This window comes from Pleurodeles waltl, chromosome 3_1, assembly GCF_031143425.1.
Source record: "Pleurodeles waltl isolate 20211129_DDA chromosome 3_1, aPleWal1.hap1.20221129, whole genome shotgun sequence".
Taxonomy (NCBI): Eukaryota; Metazoa; Chordata; class Amphibia; order Caudata; family Salamandridae; genus Pleurodeles; species Pleurodeles waltl.
Window position 1 is genome coordinate 1,985,042,971 of NC_090440.1, and position 26,101 is coordinate 1,985,069,071.

Below are 26,101 nucleotides of genomic sequence, written 5' to 3' on the forward strand. Positions count from 1 at the left end.
GAGTTGGGCCGGGGTGACTCCAGGTCCCGGAAACTCAGGTAGGTGCGGAGCCAACCCAGAAGCAGGCTCCAAGGACAGAGACCTAGAAGGATGATGCTCCTCCCGCAACGATGTGATGTCAAATACACTTGTTTTTCTTTGGATTCTTCTTCTTGTGACCCGAATGTCCCGAGGACTTGGAGTGGGAGGAGGACGAGTGGTGATGGCTCTGTGAACGGTCTTGTGACCTTCTTCTTGAGTGAGTCAGGGAGCGAGGTGGAGCCACCCACCCGGCTGCTATGAGCTCTAGGGACCACTCCCTCAAAGTCTTCGAGTTTATGTCCCGGCAGTCGGAGCACTATTTTGGGTCACAGTCGTGCTCCAGACACCGCAAACACATAAGGTGCAGTTTCGTCACTGACATCATGAGGTGATAGAAGTCATACAGCTTTAATCAGGTCTTACGGGAACACATCTCAATGCACCAAGAAATCAAAACATTCGACAAAAGGGTCAAAAAGTCACTCAAAAAGCAACTGACGGTACCTCTTCTCCGGATCTGCACATAGGCTTGCACTGAAAGAAAAGAACTGACATCAGCACGCCGGGGTGACTCCTATATACACCTGTGATGTCATCACGGTGAACACAACGACAACGACGGATGCCACCTGACAGCACACAAAGGTACTGCTTGAAGAAAAATCTCAGGATCCAGTCTGACGCCTGGGGGAAATTCAATGGTAAGGAATATGCAACTAGAAGTCTCTATCAGATTCTTGGCATGGGAGAGACAATACACCCTCATGCCAAACCTCAGCATGTTCCACCAACTGGAGCTGGACAACCGCTCCCTTAGTCAACTGGCCCTTGATGAGGCATGTTAGTGCTGGAGAGCTACCACCCGGTGGGTTTATGAACATGGAGGTAAATCCAACAAGCTCCTTTACTGGTTGGCCACTGCAGATGTGACTTCTAGGATTGTACTACAAATACTTGATGGAGGAGCGTTTACAGATATCTACAGCACAAATCGCACAAACCTTTGCTGATTATTATCGATGTCTATAAGCCTAAGCCCCACCTGCCCCCCAGTTGAACAATCTAATCTCAGCCTTCAACATTTCCCTCTCCTAATGATCTCAGGAACCCAAAGAATGGAACTTGAGGCCCCCTGGCCCCGAATGATGTTGAGGATGCCCTTTCAGAGCTTAACGCTCCAGCACCAGACGTTTTCACAGTACAATTTTCCTGCAAGTTCTGTGACTTGCTGTAGGAGGCTGGCCCAGTGTGTGGTGGACACCTATGGTGTTGCACCTTATACTGGATTCAGGCAACATTTATTAGATAGTGGTACAGTGTCCAGATAGCCAGGGCTCTCTAGTGGTAGCTGTGGTGAGCAGCCAAGACTTAGGTTCGAGGAGTGTGAAGCACTTACAAAATCACAGTAGTCACACAGAAACTTATCACACATGAAAGGAGCCACACAGTGTTGCAAAAAGGTACTTTATTATAGGAACAACAAACTAGATTACTATAGGCAAACCCCCTTCTGGAGGTAAGTACACACAAAATATACACCGGTAAGTATTAGGAAATAGCATAGAATAGCAAGGGCCCTATAGGGGGGACACACCATATACTAAAAAACTGGGATGTGAGAGTGGGTCCCCCACCAGAAGATATGGGGTAGTTAACCAAGGGCTGAGAGAGAGTGGAATCCACAAGAGGTAAGTATCTAGAAGACCCCCAGCAACCAGGAGCAGAGAGGTAAGTTACCTTGTCGTCCCCATGGGGACTCGTATATGGAATATTGAAAAAGCAGAACCCGGCCAGTGGAATCTAATGGATGAAGATGACCTGCAAAAGAAGGGGACAGAGTCCAGTCCACACAGAAATGTCCAGGTGAGGCAACAAGCAATGCACACCCTTTTGTGGCTGACGTTCCGGATCAACGGTGATGGAGGAAGCCCAGCTGTGGTGTCCAACAACCATAAAGGAGTCCCTGAAGCCACATAGGAGTTGGCTCTCATATGTCGCCAGATTATAGACAGGTCAGTGGTCAGGAGGACCACCAACAAGCACAAGCAAAAGCAACACTGGGAGGTCCTCTGGAAGGGCTGGAAGGGCCTACCATAGGGGTGACTTACAGTGACCTGGTGTAGTGAGCAGCAGTGAAAGGGTGCATGCACCTTTTCACACAGGCTGTGAATAGCAGGCCTGCAGACACAGTTTGGGCTCCCATGGGTGACCTAACACATGCTGCAGCCCATGCGGTACCCTTGGCACTTGGCAATGCCCTGGGTACTTAAGTACCATATACTAGGGACTTTCAGGGGTATACGAGTATGCCAATTGTGGGGTTTAGGGAGTACCAAGACAACCAAATTTAGAGGAGATAGCACAATTACTGGAATCCTGGTTAGCAGGATCCCAGGAAAACAGTCTAAGCACACTAACATCAGGCAAAAAGTGAGGGTAACCATGCCAGAAAGAGGGACTTTGCTACACTCACTCACCTCCAAGAATCTGGCCCACGTGCATTATGCATTCTTGAAGTATTCTACTGGTCAAAATCTCACCTTGCTTCAATATGCGCTGACTCTGAGGTGAAGAATTAGGGAATCAACATCCCAATGAGATGACTCAACTTTCAGTAATTGGGAGTCTCTATGGGGCAAATTTAAGAAAAGTGGCGCTTCATCCAATGCAGCTCCACTTTTCTTGCACCCCTTAGCGCCCCCCTAACACCACCATGTGTGCGCCGTATTAAAGATACGGCCACCATGGAGGTAGTTAGGGAACTAGCGTCAACATTTTTTATGCTAGTTTGGCGCTTTGCAGGATTAGCATCAAAAATGTTGATGCTAATCCTGCAAAGCACATTGAGACCCATTATAAATAATGGTGTGCATCCTTTTAACGCCTGCTCTGTGCAGGTGTTAAAAATGCCGCAAAAAAAAGCGCAAAGAAATCTTGCAGATTTCTTTGTATCATTTTTTTAGGCCCCCCCCTAACGGGGGAATGCCCTCCTTGCATACATTATGCCTGACACAGGCATAATGTGGCCATGCATTGTGCCATTTTGTAAATATGGTGCGGCAATTTTGGTCTTGTTGGGCCACATTAACGTTAAAAAAAAGACACTAATGTGGTACAAGGAGGCGCTAGGCCCTCTTAAATCAGGGCCTATATGTTTAGAACCAAATCTAGCTGGAAACTCAACCTGGTGCCACTAGTAGCATGCATGAATGAGGACTTCCAGTGCTGGCTGACTCATCTGTTTCATGTTCTAGGATGAATAGCCCTCTTTAAGATGAAGATGCTCCTTCGTTTTCCATATGTCCTACAGAACTTGCCCCTTTGTCGGTTCCAGGACATAGCAGCAGCGATCCGTTCCTTACTTTGGGAAGGTCGTAGCCCTCAAATCACACTTGACAAATATTGCCAATCAACAGATGATGGGGGGGTGTAGCACGGATGACATTAAGCACTACTACTGGGCCTCTCAACTTCTATTGATTAACGACTGGCTTAACGGGGCTCAGGAGACCCAGCCTATGCCACTGAGGTTGTGCTCCTGGGCCTCAACAATATCCTTCATATGCTTGATGGGGGTCCAATTCTACAAACTATCCCGGCCTCAAACAGGGTGGTTCTCCAGATATTCTCCAGATATGGAGATGGGTGAACCAGCTAATGGACTGGGACAGGAAACCTATGTAGCTCACTCCACTCTGAAGGGGCACCTGGCTTTGCCATTCGCCCCACCTTGAAGGGTTTGCCAAGTGGGATAGTATTTGGATCTCTCAGATGGGGGATGACTGGAAAGCAACAATGATGAAGTCCGTCCAAGAAAAAGAGGCACATATCTCCATATTGACTACACAATTCCATAAATACCTTATCTTAGGCATGCACTCTACACTCTACACTTTAGTCTCCTGGAAGCCAGGCTCCTAACAGGGCCACTAGGTAAGGTAGGGATCTCTCGAATCTTCAGACCATTGATCCACTGCACTCTTAACGAATTCTGCAATGTCAAGCACACACAGGAAGAATTAGTGGGTGTCCTGGATGATGCAGATTGGAGGGATGCCCAAATGGCCTCCGCACCCTTGCCATTTCATCCCAGCTATGATTAGCACAGTTGCTATCCTTCACACTGCGCGATAAGCCTCCTGACCCCCAACTGTTTTTGATGTGAAGCTCCGGAGGCCAACTTCTTTCATATGGTTTTGTCATGTCCTGTGATCATGCCATATTGGCGATCCATTGAATGGGAGCCATTTGAGGCCCACAGCCCCCCCCTTAACTGACCCGCAGGTGACACTTCTTGGTATACTGGCTAACATGGGAGATACGCAAGCTGAACAAACACTGACAGGCATAGCCACATTCCAGGCAAAGAGAGACACAGCACATAGCTGGAATCACAAAGCCCTCCCAAGCACTCGGGCTGGCGGTTAGCAATGGACTGGTGTGCCATGATGGAGGAGAGGATATGCAGAGCTACCCTCATAAATATATGAAGATATGGGGTATTTGGTGGGAGTGCTCTGGCTGTCAGGACTGATCAAAAACTTTTGATGGGCTGTGTATGGTTTGTCATCCCTTGTGGCCCTAACATTTTGACAGGTTTGCAGTGGTGGTAAAGCACATGCTGGTGGTTTGCTCTGGGGATGTTACATGCTATACAAACCTCAATAAAGTTGGTTATTAGAAAAATCATTAAATAGTATAGTATAAAAATATAAATATCTTCAATACTAATATATAAATATGTGTGAAAGGCCACAAAGAAAGTCTTTGGATGTCCAGTAACAACCAAATCTAAAGGAAGGTTGATCTAATGCTTGTAAAAACAACTAGGTCTCACCACATGAAGAGGCGTCCGATTGTCATAGTTGGCATAATTGCAGCTGATGCCACTAGCTAGCCAGGCTTCTATCTGCTTCAAGTCATCAGTGAACACTAGGCTGAAAAGCAAAGATCATTTAGGTAAGTCTGCATGGTGGTGGAGACACTCCTCAATTAGGCAAGAGTTAGCGCTCTCACAGCAAAATCCCAAATGAAGGAAGTTAAGCAGGATGAAGTGACTCCAGGGTGGGACCATGAGAATAAACCTTATTACTGATGCATGTTTTGCGTCATCATCACTAATTTCTCAACTTAATTGAAACTGCCCTTCCCATGTCCTCATTACAAGTTGGTCACAAATTCTGATTTGTCAGGAGGCAGGAGTTAACGTGGGAATAACATGGGAAACACCAGACATTGGGACTATACCTATTCAAATGGTGTTTGGACAAAATATCAGAAAAAACGTGTAGACAAAATATTGTGTGAAGAATATTGAGGACAAAAATATCATGAAGGTAAGTTTTTATGGGTAAGCAAAGTTTTACTATATATGACTCCACATATATGAACATTGACGCTTTGGCCCATATTTATACTTTTTTTGCGTCGCATTTGAGTCATTTTTTTACGCCAAAGCAGCGCAAACTTTCGAAATACAATTGTATTTTGTAAGTTTGCGCCGCTTTGGCGTAAAAAAGCGGCGCAAATGCGGCGCAAAAAAAGTATAAATATGGGCCTTTATGTGTATCTTCAAAGTATGCATATGTGGAGTTAAGACTAGTAAACCTATATTTTTGTCCTCAATATTTTTGACATAATATTCTGTCCACACAATATTTTTGTCAACAATATTTTGTCACTGAATCTTATCGGCATATTTGTATAAAATCATATTTGTATTTTCTGTTTTTAACACCATTGGTAACAAGCATTTGATGGATGTTAGATATGTCCACATGATCATGCAATCATTTTCTGTAACTTTCTTTAAGTGTATGAATAGATAAACTTTGAATCAGAGAGGTGTAGTAAATCTTACTAGCAGAGTTCGACTCCAAGTTCACAAGGATCTGCCACTTCACGCATGCCTTCCTTGCACAAACACTTTACAACATCCGTACTTCTGTAAAAGAGAAAAAACAATGCAATGTTATGGGTAATATATGATCATGCTCTACTTGAGAGAGAGCAGTGGGTAAGGAGAGGTTTTCTAATGAATTGAATGGTGGCAGTAATATTTAAGGTACAGTAGGCAGACTAAAGGCCTCATGTAGACCTTGAAAGATGGCTTGACATCCTGCCATCTAGGCAGAGTCCCTTGTTTCCTTCCACCTCATGGAGCACCTCACATTATTTTCAGAGGTCGGCAGAGCAGCGTGTCAAAATGGTGCCATCTTTGTTGTGACCCCATTCAGCATACTTTTTTGTTTCACTCATGCTGCCACAGGGAGAGCTTGTTTTGGTGAAAACAAAGCTAAATTCTTGACACGTAGGGCGGTTTCCCTCAGTCTGTGAGAGTCATTATTAGTTTATCTTGCTCAGAACAGTCCTGGTTTGAATGGGAGATCTGGGCAGTGAAAAATTTAGGGGCAGATTTACAAGAAAGTGGCGCATTGGTCCCGAAGCGCCACTTTTTTTTAGTCTTTCTTGCTCCCCCAACAACACCATGGCTGCGCCGTATTCACAATACAGCGCACCATGGCAGTCGTTACCACAACAGTGTCAAAATATTTGACGCTGTTGTGGCGCTTTGCTGCACTAATATCAAAAATCTTGACGCTAGTGCAGCAAAGCACAGGGAGGGCAATAAATTATTATGGATGTATCATGTTAAAAAGGACAGAAAAAATGGCGCAGTGAAATCTTGTAAATTTTCCCCTTGCCATCCCTGTGTAGGAACACCCCCCTTGCAAACAGTATGCCTGACGCAGGCATATTGTGGCGCAAGGGGTTGCAAAGTGGCACAATGCATGCTCTGCACCACTTTGTAATTATGGCGCGGGGGAATGGCCACCTTAACATCTCTTTAGCATCATAAAAATTATGCTAAAGTGGCATTAAGGTGGCGTTAGGGGCTTGTCAATCTGCCCTTCAGTAATGGTTGCTTCATCTGTGCTAAATAGAGCGTGGAAACTATCATTTTGATGTGGCAGGTTGACCAACGGGTCAAGGTTGAAGCCAGCTACTGTACGATATGATATTTTTTATTGTAAGATTAATTACAATTATACAATGTAGGAGTCAAATAAATTAGCAAAGTACAGAGCAATGGCCGGGAAATGCAGTTCAAAACTAAATAAAAGCCATTTAAATAATTAAAAGGTCCATCAAGATTCTCCAACAAGGCCTAAAAAGCTGTACAATGGATGATTCGAAAAATTAACAAACTTCAGTGTTAGGTATACAGTTGTGAAACTAGCTAAGACCCACTATTGGAAAGAGCGATTCTGGGAAGGAAGGGCGAAGCAAGATGACGACCGTGTGAGTAGCTGTGTTAGACTCTGCTCCTTCCCAGCTGATTGAAACTCAAGACCAGGCGGGGGAGAGTCTTTCAGCTGCACTGTGTTTTGATGGCCCACCCGCCTGAAAATGGATCGCAACAGCAGGATGATGATGAAGACGGGTCCAAAGGGTATTGACCCCCAGCAGTCGGGGAAAGGGATCCATAAGGTGGGTGTAGATAACGTAATACCAGCTCGTGGACTCTGGCCTTCCATAGCGGATTTACTAGTGAAGGCAGGTTGGCTAAGAAAGCCTCCTGAAGGGCAGGCCTCTCAAGGGGGCCATGCACAAGTCTAAATTGGGATAATCACCCAACTGGACAGTGTTGATGCTGGCAGTGGAGATTGGGTAACTGGTAGCGAGGCCTCAAGGATGCCGGGGGAGGGGGCGACCCTTCCTCACAGACTATGGCTGCTCCCTTGGCATTATCTTCATCAGATGGATTGATAACTACTCAAAAAGATGTATTGGCTCAGCAACTTAGCAGTCTACCGATAGAACCCAACCCCAGGTCAGTGAAATTTTCATCATATAGTGGAAGGGGGGTTATTATGCCGCAAGTTTTGCTTCAAGTTATGAAGCCGCTGAAACAAATGGGGGCCACTGGAGAAAACAACAGGGCATTGATAGCATCCACATCTCACCAGAGGGAGGGGATGGCCTCTATACTTTATGACATTTATATAAATGGACAAGAGGCCAAATTTACCATTTATTGCAACAATCAGTCCTCGGCAACCTTAGCAGAAACTTCAGAGGCTGCTAATGTTCAGTTACTTAGCTCGGCAGGAGGTTTAAGAGGTAGCATCCCAGCAGTAATTAAATCTAGCAGAAAGGGTAGCAGGGATGGTAGAGATTCTCCTTTATTGGCTAAGCTGTGTGACATTAATACTAGGACGACAGAGGACTTTGACAGAATTTCTAAAGTGCTAAACAAACCCTTTGAGCCGGGAGGCAGATTGTTCTTGTTAACTGAAGGATCGGATACCTCTAGAGGGGGGCAGGTGAAGGAGGTAGACCACTCATCAGCTCTAAGCAGCACTTTGAGTAGTTCTTCACAAGAAATGCACCCAACTGGGACACCTAAGCATGTAAAGAGCCATAGAAGGCCTAAAACCCAAAAGCTGTCTAGGGATAGGAGGGAGGAGGAGGCACGGGTCCCAGGGTTGAAAATGGATTACTCAGCAACTCAGCCGGCACAAGAGGATCCACCTAACCGACAGCAGGTCTCGCCACCATCCGTAAATCCAATGGCCTCACTGGGTAGCCAACATTAGGACTTCTATATCGCTCCATTAAGCAGCACCAGGAAGAGACTTGCGCTGATGGTTGCAAGGCAATGATGGCTATAAAGTAATTGCTGGAGCAATGTGAAAGATCTCCAAGGCCTGTATGGAAATTGGAGAAGGGATTACTGTGGTTGAAAACCATGCTTCAGCACTGGAGACAGGCATGACAGAACTGAAAAGTCAGTCAGAGGCCCAGGAATCTCAGATTTCGGATATACAATGGAAACTCAACAACTTTGAGAACAGGCAGCAGCAAAACAAACAAGAGATTTTGGGCCTTGAGGAAGGGGTTGAAGGTAATGATTTTAGGGCCTTTTTGGTTAAGTTGTTTAAAGAAGCCTTCCTGGAGCTAGCTTCTTGAAGTTGGGAACAAGAGATTTAGAAAGCACATCAGTTCGCCTTTATGCTAAAGAGACAAAGTCAACCACAGGGAAAAGACATCTCCAGTTCTAGGGCAGTTATTGTATATTTTGCTAACTTTCTCCTCAGACAGGCTGTCTTCGAGAAAGCACACCCTGATGTTAGGCAAAACTTTGAGGGACATTCCTTTTTAACAAGACCAGACATTTGTCATGTAACTGTGGAAAGACCATGGAGAATAAGAAACCTTATCAAGCCTTGTGGAAGAAGGGAGCTGAAGGTCATTTTATAAACCTGGCTTGTCTCAAGACGTGTGTATTCACCTCCGAAATCAAACCTAAAGAGTATTCAGATAAACTTGCAGGTTGATCAAAGGAGGTCGAGCCGTAAGCGTCTATTACTTGGCTTGCAATGGCTAGCAGAATGCCCCTCCAGATTTGGTCTCTTCTGTCAAGTGTGTTTTTATTTTCTTTGTTTCCTTTTGGGAATAGCTATATCTGTGATGAGACATATGGATTTGTTGTTGGGGGTGTACTCATGCCTCTGAATCAATCACTATCTTATAAAAAAAAATTTAGTTGTCACCGATAGATGAGGGTATCACATTTGGGCCAGAATTAAGAAAAGTGGTGCCACATTACATGTACACCACTTTTCATGCGGCCCTCTGTGCCCCCCTAATGCAACCATGAGTGCTCCATATTTAAAACACGGCACACCATGGTGTAGGGTAGCAGGCAATAGCATCAGAATTTCTGACGCTATTGTTGTACTGTTCAGGGATAGCGCCAAAATGTTGGCGCTAACCCTGAACAGTACCTAGGGGCCCACTGAAAACAATGGCATGCCCCCTTTTAACGTCTACTCTGAGCAGAAGTTAAAAATGATGCAAAGAAATCTTTTAGATTTGTTTGCGCAATTTTTTCATCCCCCCGAAGGGGAAATGCCCCTTGCATACATTATGCCTGGCATAATGTGACGCCAGGCAATGCATGCATTGGGCCACTTTGTAAATTTGGCTCTGCGATTTTGGTCTCGTTGGGCCACATTAGCGTAAAAAAAAGTGAAGCTAATGTGGCGGAAGGAGGTGCTAAGGGCTCTTAAACCTGCCCCTTGGTGTACATATAAGCTAGGAAGGAGGGAGAGCTTGGGAGCCATCACTCAGACCAGCAGAGGTCTGAGTGCTTCCAAAAATAGGAGAGGGGGAGGGCAGGATAATTAGGGGAAGACAGCAAAGGATACAGGGGTGAGGTGTAGATAACACAAGAGGAGAGGAGGCTATCACATGCTTTTTCAAAGCTGAACAGGTTTTTCTTCTTTAGCTTAATCACATTTATTTTTACTGAGGGCAATGGAGTCCCTGGATGGTGGGATTGGAGCTTGACATTTTTTTATGGCACAAGTAACTAATGTATTGTGACTTGAATGATATAGTGAAAAGAAGGAATGTCGTAGAAGGGTTGAAAATACTGTGAGTAGGCATCCTCTGTATCCAAGAAACCCACATAGAGGGTACAAGGAAGAACATTCTGGAGTCTCTGGGTTTCACTCTGTTGGAAAACACTACACATGGCACAAATACATAAGGATGGTAATTCTGGCAGGTAGGAATGACGTAGTATCTCTGACAGAGATGGGTGATAGCTGAATGTAAGTTTGTGAACTAAGGGCCTTATTTATACTTTTTGGTGCAAAACTGCACTAACGCAGTTTTGCACCAAACAGTTTTGCACCGGCTTGCACCATTTTTTAGCACCAGCTGGGCACTATGGGGCGTATTTATACTCTGTTTGCGCCGGAATTGCGTCGGTTTTTTTTACGCAAATCCGACGCAAAGCTAACTCCATATTTATACTTTGGCGTTAGACCCGTCTAGCGCCAAAGATCTTGGAGTTTGCGTCATTTTTTTGCGTGGACACCTACCTTGCGTTAATGATATGCAAGGTAGGCGTTCCCGTCTAAAAAATGACTCCAAGGCATGTGCGCCTTATTTAAACTCCCGTGCAAAAATGGCGCACGGGAGTGGGCGGGTCAAAAAAAATGACGTCCAGCCGCTTTTGCGTCATTTCTTAACGCCTGGTCAGGGCAGGCGTTAAGGGACCTGTGGGCTCGGAAGAGCCCAGAGGTGCCCTCCCATGCCCCCAGGGACACCCCCTGCCACCCTTGCCCACCCTAGGAGGACGCCCAAGTATGGAGGGACCCATCCCAGGGAACTTAAGGTAAGTTCAGGTAAGTATTTCTTTTGTAATTTTATTGTGGCATAGGGGGGCCTGATTTGTGCCCCCCTACATGCCACTATGCCCAATGACCATGCCCAGGGGACATAAGTCCCCTGGGCATGGCCAATGGGCAAGGGGGCATGACTCCTGTCTTTGCTAAGACAGGAGTCATGTCAATGGAGGGTGGGAGTCAAAAAAAATGGCGCAACTCGGGTTGAGGCAGATTTTTTGCCTCAGAACGACTTGCCCCATTTTTTTACGCCCAAGCTCCATTTTCCCCTACGCCGGCGCTGCCTGGTGTGGGTCATTTTTTTTGACGCACACCAGTCAGCTCCGCCGGCTAACGTCATTCCATAAATAAGGCGCCCGCATGGCGCTTTGGAATGGCGTTAGCCGGCGTTAACATTTTTGACGCACAACTGCGTTGGCGCAGTTGTGCGTCAAAAAGTATAAATATGGCCCTCTATTTATGGATGGTGCAAGCCGGTGCAAAGGGTAGTCTAGCTTAAAAAAAAAAGACGTTAAGCAGGTTTGAGTCAAAATAAATGATTCTGACTAGATTAGCATCATGGTTTTACGTTAAGGGTCATATTTATACTCTGTTTGCACTGAATTAGCGTCATAATTTTTTACTCTCAATCAGTGCAAAACTAACTCCATATTTATACTTTGGTGCTAGACCCGTATAGCGCCAAATTTATGGAGTTAGAATCATTTTTTTGAAGTGGAAAGCTACCTTTCCTTAATGAGATGCAAGGTAGGCGTTCCCGTGCAAAAAATGACTCTATGGCCTTAATGCCATATTTAGGGGCATATTTATACTCTGCAGCATATTTATACTCTGTTTGCACCGAATTAACGTCATTTGTTTTACTCTAATTCGGTGCAATTCTAACTCCATATTTGTACTTTGGTGCTAGACCCATCTAGCACCAAGGCCCACAAGCATAGGATGCCACATTATTACACAAAAGAGTCACAGACAACACAAGACAACTACTGCCATGAAAGGTCATTTCAATAGTGCCAGCTACATCAACATGATCCCAATAATTTTCTCTTGCAGCTGATCAGGGGTATGGCATCCAGCCATGGATTATGACACCATTTGGCAACCCAAGTACTGCTGCAGAGCGTGCCTACAGCGACGCCCATAGGAGGACACGCAGCATTGTCGAGAGGACCTTCGGCATCCTCAAGTCAAGGTTCCGGTACCTCGACATCACTGGTAGTAGCCTCCTATATTCCCAGGAGATGGTCTGTAGGATCATCCTCACATGTGCAATATTGCACAACATTTGTATCAAAAGAAACATTCCCCTCCTGGAACCAGAGCCACACATGCCTGAAGAGGAAGAAGAGGAGGATGCTGGCCTGCAACAGGAGGGGGAACTACAGAACACGGCTGCTGGTATACGCAGGCGGCAACAGATTGTCAACAATTTCTATTGAATATGATCACCTTCACCACTTCAGTTAACTAATTTTAATAAACACCTATTCTAATCACCATATCATGGTCTGGCTATTCCTTTTTGCACACCTTCATCTCTACTTATCAGAATAAGAGTGTTGCCTCATGGAGCATTGCTGAGATACTGAGTAGGACACAGAACATCCCAGAGCTAATGTGATGCTTAATATACAATGGTCACATACACACACACTCTTAATGACATATATCATGTACATTTCTCCTTTGAAGGCCAATAGAAGAGGACCACAACTATTTCACACATACATGTTGAAATCAAGGTCCAACGCAGCATATGGCACACAACTAAGACACCATCACTCAATAAGGGGAAAACAAGCCTCATTCATTAGGCAGTCAATGTGCTTTGACATCAGTAACAGGAATGCCTGACCAGACCCTTGACAGCAGTAAGTCCAACTGCATCCAATATTTGCAAGGACTATCTGTGACCAGAGTCCCATAGAAGCAGAACATAGACAGCACAAGTGCCACACATATGAGCAGCATTGCACACATGACATTCCATGTACATGTCAGCCCATTTCCTAACTCCTGACACACCCATGCATCTGGTCACAACCCACCTGTCGGAAGAGGTCTCTGGAATACTAAGATGTGTACCCTGATATTCCCTCCTCTACACGAACAGACCAACATTAGCAAACCAGTGTGCTACACCCTTTCCTATGGTATGCCATTGTCATAGAACATCTGACTGCAAGGACGTCAGGTCAATTTATACACTGTCTTCTAGTTTCAAAGCCCTGTTAGCACATGTAGATTGCTTCCCCTGTGAAAATGTCTGTTGGCCCTTAGAATGCAAGTCTCACCTACAGGACTGGTGAGAAACAGATGCAGCCCACACCTGTGATCACCTCCATGCACACCACCCATTTAAAAAAGCACTGCCCCTGATGATGCCTTGAACAGCATAGGAGTTGCCATTATGTCAAATACACCGTTAAGCATTGATACTAATTAAGCTGTGTAACACAGCCACTGGGTTCATTTGTCACCTTCAAAAACACAGGACATACACAGTTTTACATGTCAGCTGTCTAGTTTGTCCTCCAAACAGTCTCAGTCAGACCACTGATTACGTAACTTGTCAAGTAGCTGGATCCTGAATCACCTTGCATTCTGTCAGCCTGACTGCCAACTGTCTGTGCGTCACACTAAAGTATCCCTGTGTCTACATATGTACCACACTTGCGTTAGCAAACCTCTCATTCATCAGGGGGCATTGGGCATGGGCTTCTTCCATGCATACACAAATACATTGTATAGCATTATCTGCCTTTTAAGTGTACCATTTGAGTTACATCCTCTTGGAAAAGCAAAATTCATGGCCCATCCCTTGTCTGGGTTGCATTTATGCATGAATAACAAAGTGTGACAGTGTCCCAGGGCCGTAGGCAGGGATTGGGTACGGGGCTTTCAGCACAACCAGCAACCTCTGATAATGTCCATGAATAATACACAAATGTCAGGACCATGACAGTTCACACACAGAATCACAGTGCGCACAACATATTGATGGGCCGTGTGTGGTGAATAGCTGCGAGAATAATCAGCACAGAGGCTATGATGTTCCCAGATGCAATGGGAAGTGCAGAGGCCAACCTGTGTACAAATGTTGTAATGACACCTGCTGAAACATGACACCTGAGACATTATCTCACTCAGTACACCAAGGATGCCCTGTTGACTGTCTCATTACACGTCTTTAGTGACAGGGTGGGACCATCCACATGTTGGTTCACATGTCCACATCCACTTTACTCACATTGATCAACCAAGGATACTCAGTAGATACAGGAATAGCTGCCACTGACTCATGATTAGTCCTGGACCGAACTGTGACAAATTACACCCCAAAAAGTATACAGGATCATATTTGGACCACACACATGAACAAGACACCTATGTGCAATTGATCACTGGAAATAAGTGGACACGTGCTGTCTTGCATGCTGGTCCACCACAGCCACTTGATAGTTGGGGCTCACTTCTATGGCCTCAACTGTGGTGTCATCATACATTTGAGATTCACCCTTGTCTGTCTGTGCAAACAACATGGTACCCACTTCCTCCATGCATGTGTATGACTCACTGTGGGATTCACCAACTAGTGCCTAGGAAGCTCTTACCAATACTGTAGGACATAGGATGTAGAAAATGTGGACCATTGACATGAACAAGCATCTGCCATCCATCTGGTGCATGCTATGTCACATGTGGTGTCTACTTGACCCTAAAACTTCGAAGTACACTTTACAGGTGTTGTTACATGTATGACTAACACATGCCCTCGCTCATTTCCAATATGACTTGTATCTAAGGATTGGACACATGGACATCACATTCATACAAGCATATGTACAATTATGCTTCATGTGATACACACACACACTTGGTCAACAAACACATTAGTTGCCAAAGCATACAATTTGAGCCAAAGGCATTTAGGTATTGTACATATGTGCGTCACATTGCTATCCTCTCCTTATGCCAAACATGCCCAATTTGTGCAACACATATATGTAAGCCACACTTATGACCATCTATTGCGTTAGCCAACTGTAAAAATACTGTGAAGGGAGTAGTGGATCATGTTCTGCTGCAGTATGATGTCACACATGTGAACATACACCATCAACACCATACTGTCTTCAATCAGCCTATCTCTGATGTGTTCCAAATGTAACATAACCAAAAAACAAGTAAAAATGCCCAAAACCAGTTAATGCACTGTAATTTTGACGCCCCTAGCGTTATGCGTCATTTTTTGTTTACCAAAACTGTATTTGAGTCATTTTTTTCGCCGCACAGGAGTGAAATTTAGCCCGCATCCAGATATTTGTACAGTCCATGTACTATTATGTGGATGCGGGTTAATTTTCACTTCTGTGCGTCCAAAAAAATGACACAAATACAGTTTTGGTAAACAAAAAAATGATGCATAATACGAAAAAGGCGGGACTTTTCATACAGGAAGTGGTGTAATAGGATATCCTGTTTACAGATCATGTACATTGGTTGTACTTTCACTTTCACTTTGCAGTCTATGATCCTTCTAGACTGTGTGGCTGTGTAGAGAGTGTTGTCCTGAGATTTTGTGCTGTATTTGTCCTGTGTGCTATCTGTATTGTCAATTTGTGAAATAAATATTGTTGGTGTATACTGTACTACTGTGTTTTGTCTACATTTGTCCATTTATCTTGTGTTTTTGTTGTTTGTGGGAGTCTGTTGTGGGTAGTGTTAGTTTGGGGATAGTTGGGCTCTTTTAGTGTTTAGGTTTACTTTTACTTTTTTTCTGTCTTTGTACCCCTACTTTCCCCCTTTTCCCCTTTCTATTTCTTTTACCCCTATTCCATTTCACTTCCAAGTATGTCTGGTAGGCCACGTCTTGGCAGGATGGGGGAAGAGGAGTTGGGGGGGTTCATCTGGCTTGTGACGCATTTCTTGCCGCTCATGATCCAGGCAGGGGGCAGGGTGATACAGGGGTATCCAACAGAGGCGCGCAGAATCCGGTGGGGAAAGGTGCTGCATCACCTGCAGCGTGTGTATGCCAGCCAGAGGAGTGACCACCAGCTGAAGCACCGGTGGGCTGACCTCATCACCAGGGAGCAGGATCTCTTGGACCACCTGGGAATCATGATTGGTGGCACTGTTGGTGAGTACGAATCATGTTACTGTGCACAATTAAATGCTCTGTAGTGACATAAGGGAATTAGTACAATGTCTGCCAGCTAACTTGCTGACTGTGTGTAATGCTGGGGAAATATAAAGAGATCATTGATGCACTATGGCAAGGATCACAATTGCTAGCTGTCAGGTAGCACATGCTCAGCAAACTTACAGGTTACTTTTCCATGAAGGAAATGGGTGCGGCCTTTTTGTCAGAAAAGCTAACAAAATAGGAGCCAATCAGGTCTATATAGGGTACTATTGACAGAGAAGTACAGATGTACCAACATTTAGGCCAACTTTGTTGACGCAATTGCTAGACTGACTTTAGAATCACTACATGATGCAGAAAATGAGTGCTGCCTTCACGTCAATTGATAATAGCAAAGTGGCTCAGACATATGTCTCATGTGAGTCTGGTGAGTGTGGAAGGAAAGCGTTCACGGAAGTACTATGAATGTGTGGGATTATTGTGTTCCTTGATCTTTTTTGATACATGTCAGTTCTGGATTTGAAAACATCGTGAAAAGGTGTAAGGTGCACTCAGCTAACATCTTAGACTGGTATTTGGAGTTAGTTGTGCCACAATCCAAATATGGATGGCAGTCAAAGTGTATGGACATGGCCTCACATCTCCATGGTTGGTGCAAATCAGCATAGCTGGGCCACATCAATTGAATAAACTGTAACAATAGGATGGCTTACAAAAGTCCCTGCCCCTCCCTCTGTACATTGGACCTATGTGCAATAAATGTGTCATGGCCACAAGGCATGTTTGACTGGTAATGCAGTCCTCAAGTAACCAGGCTTTGGATGTCTCTCTTGGATGCACATGATGAGTCGATTACACTCCATATTTTTACTGCTCACCAATTACGGGGCATAATTGCAACCACATGATAGTTAGGGCCAATGTATGTGTGCAGATATGTGTGTAACTGTCACTGGAGACCCATGCTATGTACAAGTTGGCCGTGATATATCAGATGCAGTACCATCATGTCTGAATGACTGCCATTTCCTTATTCAGCCTACACATTGTAAAAGTTTATGAATTTGTTGCACTGTGCACAGATTTTGAGCACATTTTTTCCTTCCATACCTTACAGGTGGCCCGGCACCCTACACTGTGGGAGAAGTGGTGACATTTGAGGACCCGACCACTCCAGTAGGTGTTGATATGTCTGTTATGTGTTGAGTTTGCTGGTTATGGACTTGTGTGAGTTGGACGCATAGCAAGGTGTGATGCGTTGGGCAAGCTTTTCTCTTGGTCCATGAGTGGGAATGCAGTTCTCACATGTTTTGAGTTGGCCAATGCGTATCCAATGGTATCATGTAGGGATTGTAGGACATTCCTGTAGGCCCCACTGTGAGTACAGGGGTTAGTCATGTGTATGACACTTGTATCACCAAGAGTCGCAATGGAAGTCAGCCCCAATTTAGTCAGCCTGTCAGACCCACATTCTCTAAGATTGGTACAGCAAATAGCTTTCCAATACACATCTGCTTCCCTATTTACCTACGTTATTTTGAAACAGTAGGTAGAACCTCCTAGCAGCATGTACTTCCACATGTAGTGCTACAAGTCTGTGGAACCTGAGTGCAATGGCCTAGGTGTGCATGCAATTCATGATCATGGGTGTTCTAGCAACTCTGGCCCATATTTATACTTTTTGACGCACAACTGCGCCAACGCAGTTGTGCGTCAAAACTTTTACCGCCGGCTAACGCCATTCCAACGCACCATGCGGGCGCCTTATTAATGGAATGACGTTAGCCGGCGCTGCGGACTTTTGTGCGTCAAAAAAAATGACTCACACCAGGCAGCGCCGGCGTATGGGAAAATGGGGGTTGAGCATCAAAAAACAGTGCAAGTCAGGTCTGAGGCAAAATTCAGGCCTCAAACCGGATTTGCGCCATTTTTTTTTTACGCCCAACCTCCATTGACATGACTTCTGTCTTAGCAAAGACAGGAGTCATGCCCCCTTGCCCAATGGCCATGCCCAGGGGACTTACGTCCCCTGGGCATGGCCATTGGGCATAGTGGCATGTAGGGGGGCCCAAATCAGGCCCCCCTATGCCACAAAAAAAAACGGAAAAAAATACTTACCCGAACTTACCTTTCCTTCCCTGGGATGGGTCCCTCCATCCTTGGGTGTCCTCCTGGGGTGGGCAAGGGTGGCAGGGGGTGTCCCTGGGGGCAGGGGAGGGCACCTCTGGGCTCCTTCCGAGCCCACAGGTCCCTTAACGCCTGCCCTGACCCAGGTGTTAAAAAACGGCGCTCATCATGCTGTGCGACGTTTTTTAAGGCCTGCCCCCTCCTGTGCGTCAAAATGACGTCAGAGTATAAATAAGGGGCACAGGCCTTAAAGTCATTTTTTGGAAGGGAACGCCTACCTTGCATATAATTAACGCAAGGCTGGTTCCCCCTTCCAAAAAATGACGCACATTGTGGAATTTTGACACCCGCGGGGTCGGACGTCAAAGTATAAATATGGGGCAGGGTTTGCGCCGATTGTGCGTCAAAAATTTTGACGCACATTCGGCGCAAACAGAGTATACTGTAAATATGCCCCTCTGTGTCTGATGTAAGTCAGGCCGCACTGGAAGTATATGTTGTGTACCAAGTTCTGCATTTCCTGACACGTCTGACCCTATGAGTGCTCTAGGGTTTGCTGACTCCTAATTGTAGATAGACCTTACCTGTGGTGTGTCTGTAGAGACAAACATGTGTGGAGTTTCCTATACACTACTCGGTGTACATGTTGTTGGCAAATTATAGGTGTGTATCCACCCCCCCTCTCACACGGCCATGGGTTTGTGAATGGGGTACCTAGTACTGATGCTACCAGTATGTTACACATACATGTGAATAAGTGACGGTTTGGTTGCAAACTATTATACACACTCAGGTTTGGCACTTGGTACTATACTGGCAAGTCCAGTTACAACTTGCAGAACATGTGGCTTTAGTTTTGCTTTCCGTACACTGACATTTAGAGCCCAGGTCTTGGCGGAGGATATGCAGCATGATTCTTAGCTGATAACTGGCAGAACTCAGATTGCAAGTCAAAGCCAGTTGTTACCCATCTTGTAGGTTATGGATGTGCTTTGTGTGATGTGACCTTTGTAGTCTGGCCTGCCATGCACTTCCTCAGGGACATTCAATGATCTGTATTGTGATATGAGCTGTTACAAGTACATTAGATGTAATGTCTGATAAACTTGCTGTGCCATTTCACACAATGCAGTTACTAATGTAGAATATCTGCATTTGTCTTCACAGCTGCTAACATGACTCCAGACCAGGTCCGTGAATTTCAGCGCCGGGCCATGCGATATCAGCACATCCTGCTGGTGGAGTCGGGGTTCCGTAGGATGGCCCGGTGATATTGCCATGAACAGGCCTCCGGGGCATGGAGAGCCTTCCCACAGGGTGGGCCTACTTTGCCCACCATAGCCACCACCAGCACAACCACCAATACGAGCCAGGTGGCCCCACCCACAGCTGCCACTGTTGGTCCGACAACTGCTGGACTTCCAGGCCCCAGCATTGCCACTGGTGCAGGACAGCCCACTAGGCCTGGCACCACACCCACACAGACCTCCTCCACCGGTACCCAGATTGCCACTGCTCCATCTGTTGACCCTGCAGCCTTCAACCGAATGGATCGTAAGATGGACAAAGTGCTGCGCAAGTTGAGCCACCTGACCCGGGATGTGCGGCACATTAACCGGTGGGTTAAGTCCATTAAGAGAACCCTCCGGAGGGCCAACCTCTAGACTTTTTACTGTGGACATGATTCCCTCCCCTCCCTCCTCTTTCCTTGTTCTTATAGTTAGTGGGCTTAGGGGGCTTAGTGTTAGGTTAGTATAGGCTGTTAGTTTAGTTAGTGTTAGTGGGTGGGGGGTGGGGGGGCCTGCTTGTTTCTATTTTTACTTATTACATGTGTGGGTGGGTGGGTGTGGGGCTATGTTGGGGTTCTTGTGTGTTAATTTTTTTTTTTTAAAAGATCCAAAAAAACAACAAACAAATTAAATAAAATAAAAAAAAATATATATTTGTATAGGATAGTATAGTATGTGTTTAGGTTAGTATGTGTTGTCCTCCATGTGTCCTGTCTCATAAGGGGGGTGGGGGGTAGATGTTTAGAACGTTTCATTACATGTGATAAGTAAGTGTAGCTTAGGTTAGTTAGGGACAGTTGTGGGTAATGAGTAGTCAGGGTAGATTAGGGTAGGTAAGATTTTTCCCTCAGTTTCCTCATCTGTGATTAGCATTTAATAAATATTTGGTTAACCCTTAATAGTATGTGTTGAATGGTACCTGATCGTGGGTTTGGATTCAGTGTACATCAATTTTGTACTATAACATCTGTGTCCTATGCTACAAACAAATCCCAACTGAGCTGTACGATTGGCAGCTAGCCCAGAGCTACCTTGCAAAGTGTCGACCCTTCGTTGCAACCACCAATCACAGTTAATATGGATCCCAATGTGTTTCTGTTGATAAGTGTGTTTTGAAAGTCACAAACAGTGCTTCCAGACTTGATATTGGGAAAACAGTTTTAGGTCTGACTGCAGTGTGGTGATCATGCACACCCTTATAAGATGAGTTCTCATTGGCAATCTTGTATTCTTATCTTCATGACCCTCATACATCATTTGTGACACAGTTCGGCATGATTACCTATTTGTATGTTAACTTAGACACCTTCATTTATGCACTTTTTTTAGTGTTTACTTAGATTAGTGTGGCATGTTTATTGTGTTATTTTTGCATGTTGACAACATTTTGCGGCCACTATTTGATGACTTAGTTATCCCCTGAGGAACCATTCTTCTGTCCAACACAGCATGGTGGTGTATGGTTTCCCACTTCATCAGATTTGTCCCTCAGGATGGGCAGAGTATGATGCAATCATGGGCACTGTGCAGAATTCTCTGACTACATATTATCAGGACGGTTGTATTGACAAGCTACGTAATTTGACAGTAGGCACATTTCAGTTATCTACTTCACAGTTGATATGTCACATTACCCAGAGACAGATTTGTTGTGTAAGTGCTATTTATTGAAACGTGCTGTAGTGCTATCTGTACATTGTCCATGATTGTGAGTCCATTATAGTGACATCTTACATTGTGATCCAACACAAGGGGTTACGGAAATGCTTTTCACATGCAGGGGTTGATGTTTCAGACAGTGCAGAGGGACAGGATTTGGCAATGAGTAGGACAGAGACAATCACTGGGCTGGGTGACAAGATATACAGTGGTTTGCAGAACAGTGCTTGAGTAAAGTTGTTGCAAGACTGGCAAGTTACAAAGCGCAGGACCTTGGTAAATGTGGGCCATGTGGCAGGGACTAGTGCTTGTGAATGTGATCCGTTCCATGTCTTCTTCCTCTGATGTGTGTGTTGCCTGCTCTGTCCTTGTTGTTGTTGGTTTTGAAGGGGCAACACACACCTCAGTGTTAGAAGACATGGAGTCAGACATCCCGGTCGCTGCTCCCTGTGAAGGTCTTACGGGCAGTACTGCAGCTAGGAGGGTCTGCTGGTTCTTGAGAATAGCAGCCACATCACGATGGTAGGCAGCCAGGTCGGCCCTGAGGGAGTCATGATTGCATTCGTGCATGCAGTGGAAGGTTTGGGGTGCGAGGTGTTGTGGCAACTCCCTTACTGCAGTGGTTAATTCCTTGACAGTTTCTCGTAGTCCTTGCAGTATGGATGTTAGGGCTTGCATAGCTGCTGCCTGATCTGCAGATGACATCATGCACGAACGCATCCCCTCAAGGCTGGCTGCCATAGTTTGCATCCCCACCCGCACCTCCTTGGCCAGCTCCCGCTGTACTCCAACTACAGTTCTCTCAAAGCTGGTGCCAGTGTCGTCTGAGTCCTCAGCTGTATTGGAGCTGGCAGGTCTTACAATTGGGGTGGTGGGTGGATCCTCTGCGATGGCTGCTTGTTCTGTGCTCCTCCTTGTGACTGAAGGTGGGGTCTGGAGGGTGTCAAGGACCTTTTGGATAGTCTCCTGGGGAATGTTTATCGGCTCGTCATCCATGTCATCAGGGAAATCTGGGACAGGCATATCGGCAGGAGATACATCTTCCTCTGCAATGCAACAGGGTACAATTAGTGTGTCTGTGTTGTGGCAATTTTGATGTGACGTGCCTGCCTTTTGATGAATTCACTTTGTGATCTTGTTTTGTGTTAATTTCTCCAGTCCTTCGAATGAGCATTCTCCCAGGCCTATGGCCCACCTGTGTGTCACATGTATGTTACTGAGTTATCAGACTTGTCAGCCTCATCGCCTCTAGGTGTTGGTTTAGGCCAAATAGAGAATTGCCACCTTCTTTTCCTACTCAACCCTCCGTGTACATCCATTCTCATTGTGAGACCTTTCACTGGCTGTGGGTGTACTGATGGCCCTGGCAGCACACTTAACAATCTGGACCTGCCCCAATTTCTGATCTTTCACATCCACTTAAATGTAATTGACATGTGGCATATCCTATACATGGCAACGTTATGATCCGATATGGATGTTGAAATTGGTAATGTGTCCTGCTGTTGTTGGGGAATGTGTGTTACATTGGATTGCCCTGATAATCGTATCAGTGTCCTATTTCCTCCTCTGACTGTGCAGGTGTATTTCAGTGACTAGTTACATGTGTCCCCCCCTCAATGCTGTTGTCTGAGCAGTATGACATTTGGGATGTTGCATTGTTACTCAGGGACAGGATGGACCCTGACATATGCAGCATGGGTGTGTCCTTAGTGCTGTGTACCTCCTATTGTTGTTTACATTGGCTGATGTTTGCGACAACTATGGGCATTGACATTTGAGAGTACTGGGGCCTTTGTCTTGTTTCTGGGGATTGTTGCAGTTGTCATCCTCACCCCCTAATTTAGGTGTGTATGATCCATGGGGAGGTCACTGCCATTGGCTACTTGAGCTGCACACAAGCAGAGGTGGTAGTGGCAACTGTTGTCGCAGTTACATTCCAGTTGTCGGTATGGCTAGAGGTTGTTAATAGGGCCCTAGTTAATGTAGGAGGTATGGTGGCTGACGTGTGCCGGGATGCCAGTTTGACGTTGTGGCCTTCCCTCCTGGCGTGGCTTTCCCTTTGCTCCATCGTTGGCATGACAGCATGCCCCCATGGGACTGTTGTTGGTGTTGTGTAATGGTGTGCCCCAGGTCTTCTCAGAACGGGCCATACCCCCCTGCCGTGCCCCTTTACCCATGCCACCACATGTATTAGATGGCCTCCATGCATTTAGTGGTCGGTATCCCCTCCCCCCAGTTGTAGTTGACATTATTGCATTTTAATTCCCCATGCGACTTACCCTGCATGTGCGTTGTCTCCTGGTAGTCTGCGCTGTCCTGTCCTTGAATCCCTGTGACGATCTCCTCAGGGATGACGGCTGCGACCATCTCCTCCATGTGGTCCAGGGCCTCCTGGTGTGCTGGACTCCCCCTCCAGTCTGCAGTGCTGCCTTCCTGTTCCTGGCCATCTTTTCCTTGGTCCTGCGCTTGCAGTTATGCCTGCGTTTCTTGCACTTGATGACAGTTCTGCGTACTTCAGCCACACTGTTAATATTGTCGACAATTTGTTGCCATATAGCCTCTTTCCTACTGACTGGCAACTTTGAGGTGACAAACAGTTGGTGCTGGTGTTCCGTCACCTCTTTAACCAGAATTTCCTGCTCCTCTGCACTAAAGCGACACTTTCTTTTCTTCTTAAAAGTGTCCTGGTTCTTGTGTGGGACATCCTGGCTGGTTCCTGGTCTGCTGTCATCTTCCTGAGGTCTGTAGTGGCATCTGGGATCCATTTTGGCTCTCCTCTGGTGGAATGGCAGTGTTCGCTGGTTTTTTGGACACTATGGCGTCAAACAAAATGGCGCATATCCGGTTTGCTTTGTCGTAAATCGACCCACAGTCATTTCCGCTGCGTTAAAGTCGTTTTGCTTTATGACTTGACGCTGCGGTGTGCGTCAAAAATAATGACTCCCACCTGTGGTTTGCGCCGCCATGCGTCAAAGTATAAATATGACGCCCGCACGGTGCACCAAAATGGCGTTAGCCGGCGGTAATATTTTTTACGCAAAACTGCGCCGGCGCAGTTTTGCGTCAAAAAGTATAAATATGGGCCTTTGTTTTTCAGGCCCCTGTGCTCCTGCCAGAAACCTATTTATATAGTAAAAACAGGCCTTGGCAGTGCCAATAGGTCTGGCTTTAAAGGAATGTTCTATGGTAATGTGAAGCGTTGCATGTTATTAACATGAGAATAGATGTATATTTGTGTGGAAGCTAGAACTGCAGAATAATACTGGTGTAGTCCAATAGGCCAGGTGACAGCTGCACTGTCAAGCCAGACCTACAAATCCATGTAGCTTAATGATTGCCCTCCTTCTGTCTGCACTGCTCCCAGAGAAAAACAACACCCAATGTATAGTTATCTAAGACACTTTAATAGCATTAAAAAGGTAATGTGTGTGCCCCTGAAAGTTCAAGCTTAGGCAGCTGGATAAATAAATGAAAATGATTGTGTGGGGGCCAAGTACTTTTTCGTGAAACCACACAGTTTCTGCCCAATCCCAACATGTATTCCTGGCTCCCAACATGTGCGCAGAGCCAAAGCCCCTCTTGAGTGATGCTCACATAATTGTCTGGCGAGAGCTGTGCTGTCAAGCAATACCATAAAAAGCAGGCCTGACTGGTTAATTTATGATTAGGCAGCTAACAGCAGCTGCACCACTAGGCGGCGCCTGATGCTGGTGCTGACTGTTAAGTGAAAACTGTCTTTTTCCCTTACAGAATACTCTTTATGGTCTCATGACAGCTCAGCTGTGGGCAGACAACTATGTGATGAGAATCACCAGGGGCTTTGGCTCCGCCCACACATTTGGAGTCAAGAGTACAGGATTTGATTTGTAAGAAGTATTGTACTCCAACTGAAAGAGTGCTTGTATATGGGTTATGATGAAGTAGCATTGAAGGGAAAACCTCAATAATGATATAACTGTGTCATAGAGGCCCGCTGTACGTCCATTGTTTTCCATAATAAAGCTTGTCATTTGCTCTTCTGTGGTATCTTGAGTACAACTCTGACCAATGCACTATATTTCCCTAGTAGCTCTGCATTTAGGCTTCCCTGGCATGGCAGCAAATGCCTTCCTGACAGCAGCAAATGGTTGTTGACATGGTCAGGCTGCGAGAAACATGCTGCTCTGAAATGCATGAAGTGCATTTACGGGAGTAAGGGACATATGTATGAGCATTTTGTGCCACCTTTAAGTCAAGTTTTGTGACATAACGATGGCACAAACCTTTTAATCATATTTATGAGGCCACACAAAGCCACTTTGCATGACTTTGAATGGCCTCATAGATATGGAGTAAGGCAAGGCAGTGCAAATCAATGTGTTGCCTTCCTCTACGTTAGGGAGGCATTCCATGGGCATTGCAGTAGGTGTTCCCATGCAACACACATGGATTTTGACCCATCCCCAGATTTACAAGGCCATGTAAACCATGGGATGTGTCAAAACCTGCTTTGCAAAGCAAAATAAGGCAGTGTTTTCATTCATTTTAAATTCTGCACATTGCAAACGTTTTGTTGTTCACACGTGCTAGAGTTGTCGTTATTATGAAGAGACAGATGTAATAACTGAAAGAAAACAGTTCACAATATGCTACCATTTGCTTTATCTAAGGTC

At 45.5% G+C, this 26,101-nt stretch overlaps 1 protein-coding gene across 1 annotated transcript in view; it reads right to left on the reverse strand.

The window, feature by feature from the left end:
- LOC138283497 (L-asparaginase-like) overlaps positions 1 to 26,101 on the reverse strand; it is a 209,979-nt gene that overhangs the window by 24,131 nt on the left and 159,747 nt on the right. Inside the window, exons 4-5 of the mRNA XM_069221439.1 lie at positions 5,882 to 5,965; positions 4,859 to 4,958 (exon numbers count right to left, since the gene is read on the reverse strand). Of these exons, the coding sequence (XP_069077540.1) occupies positions 4,859 to 4,958; positions 5,882 to 5,965 (184 nt within the window). The remainder of the gene's footprint in view (positions 1 to 4,858; positions 4,959 to 5,881; positions 5,966 to 26,101) is intronic.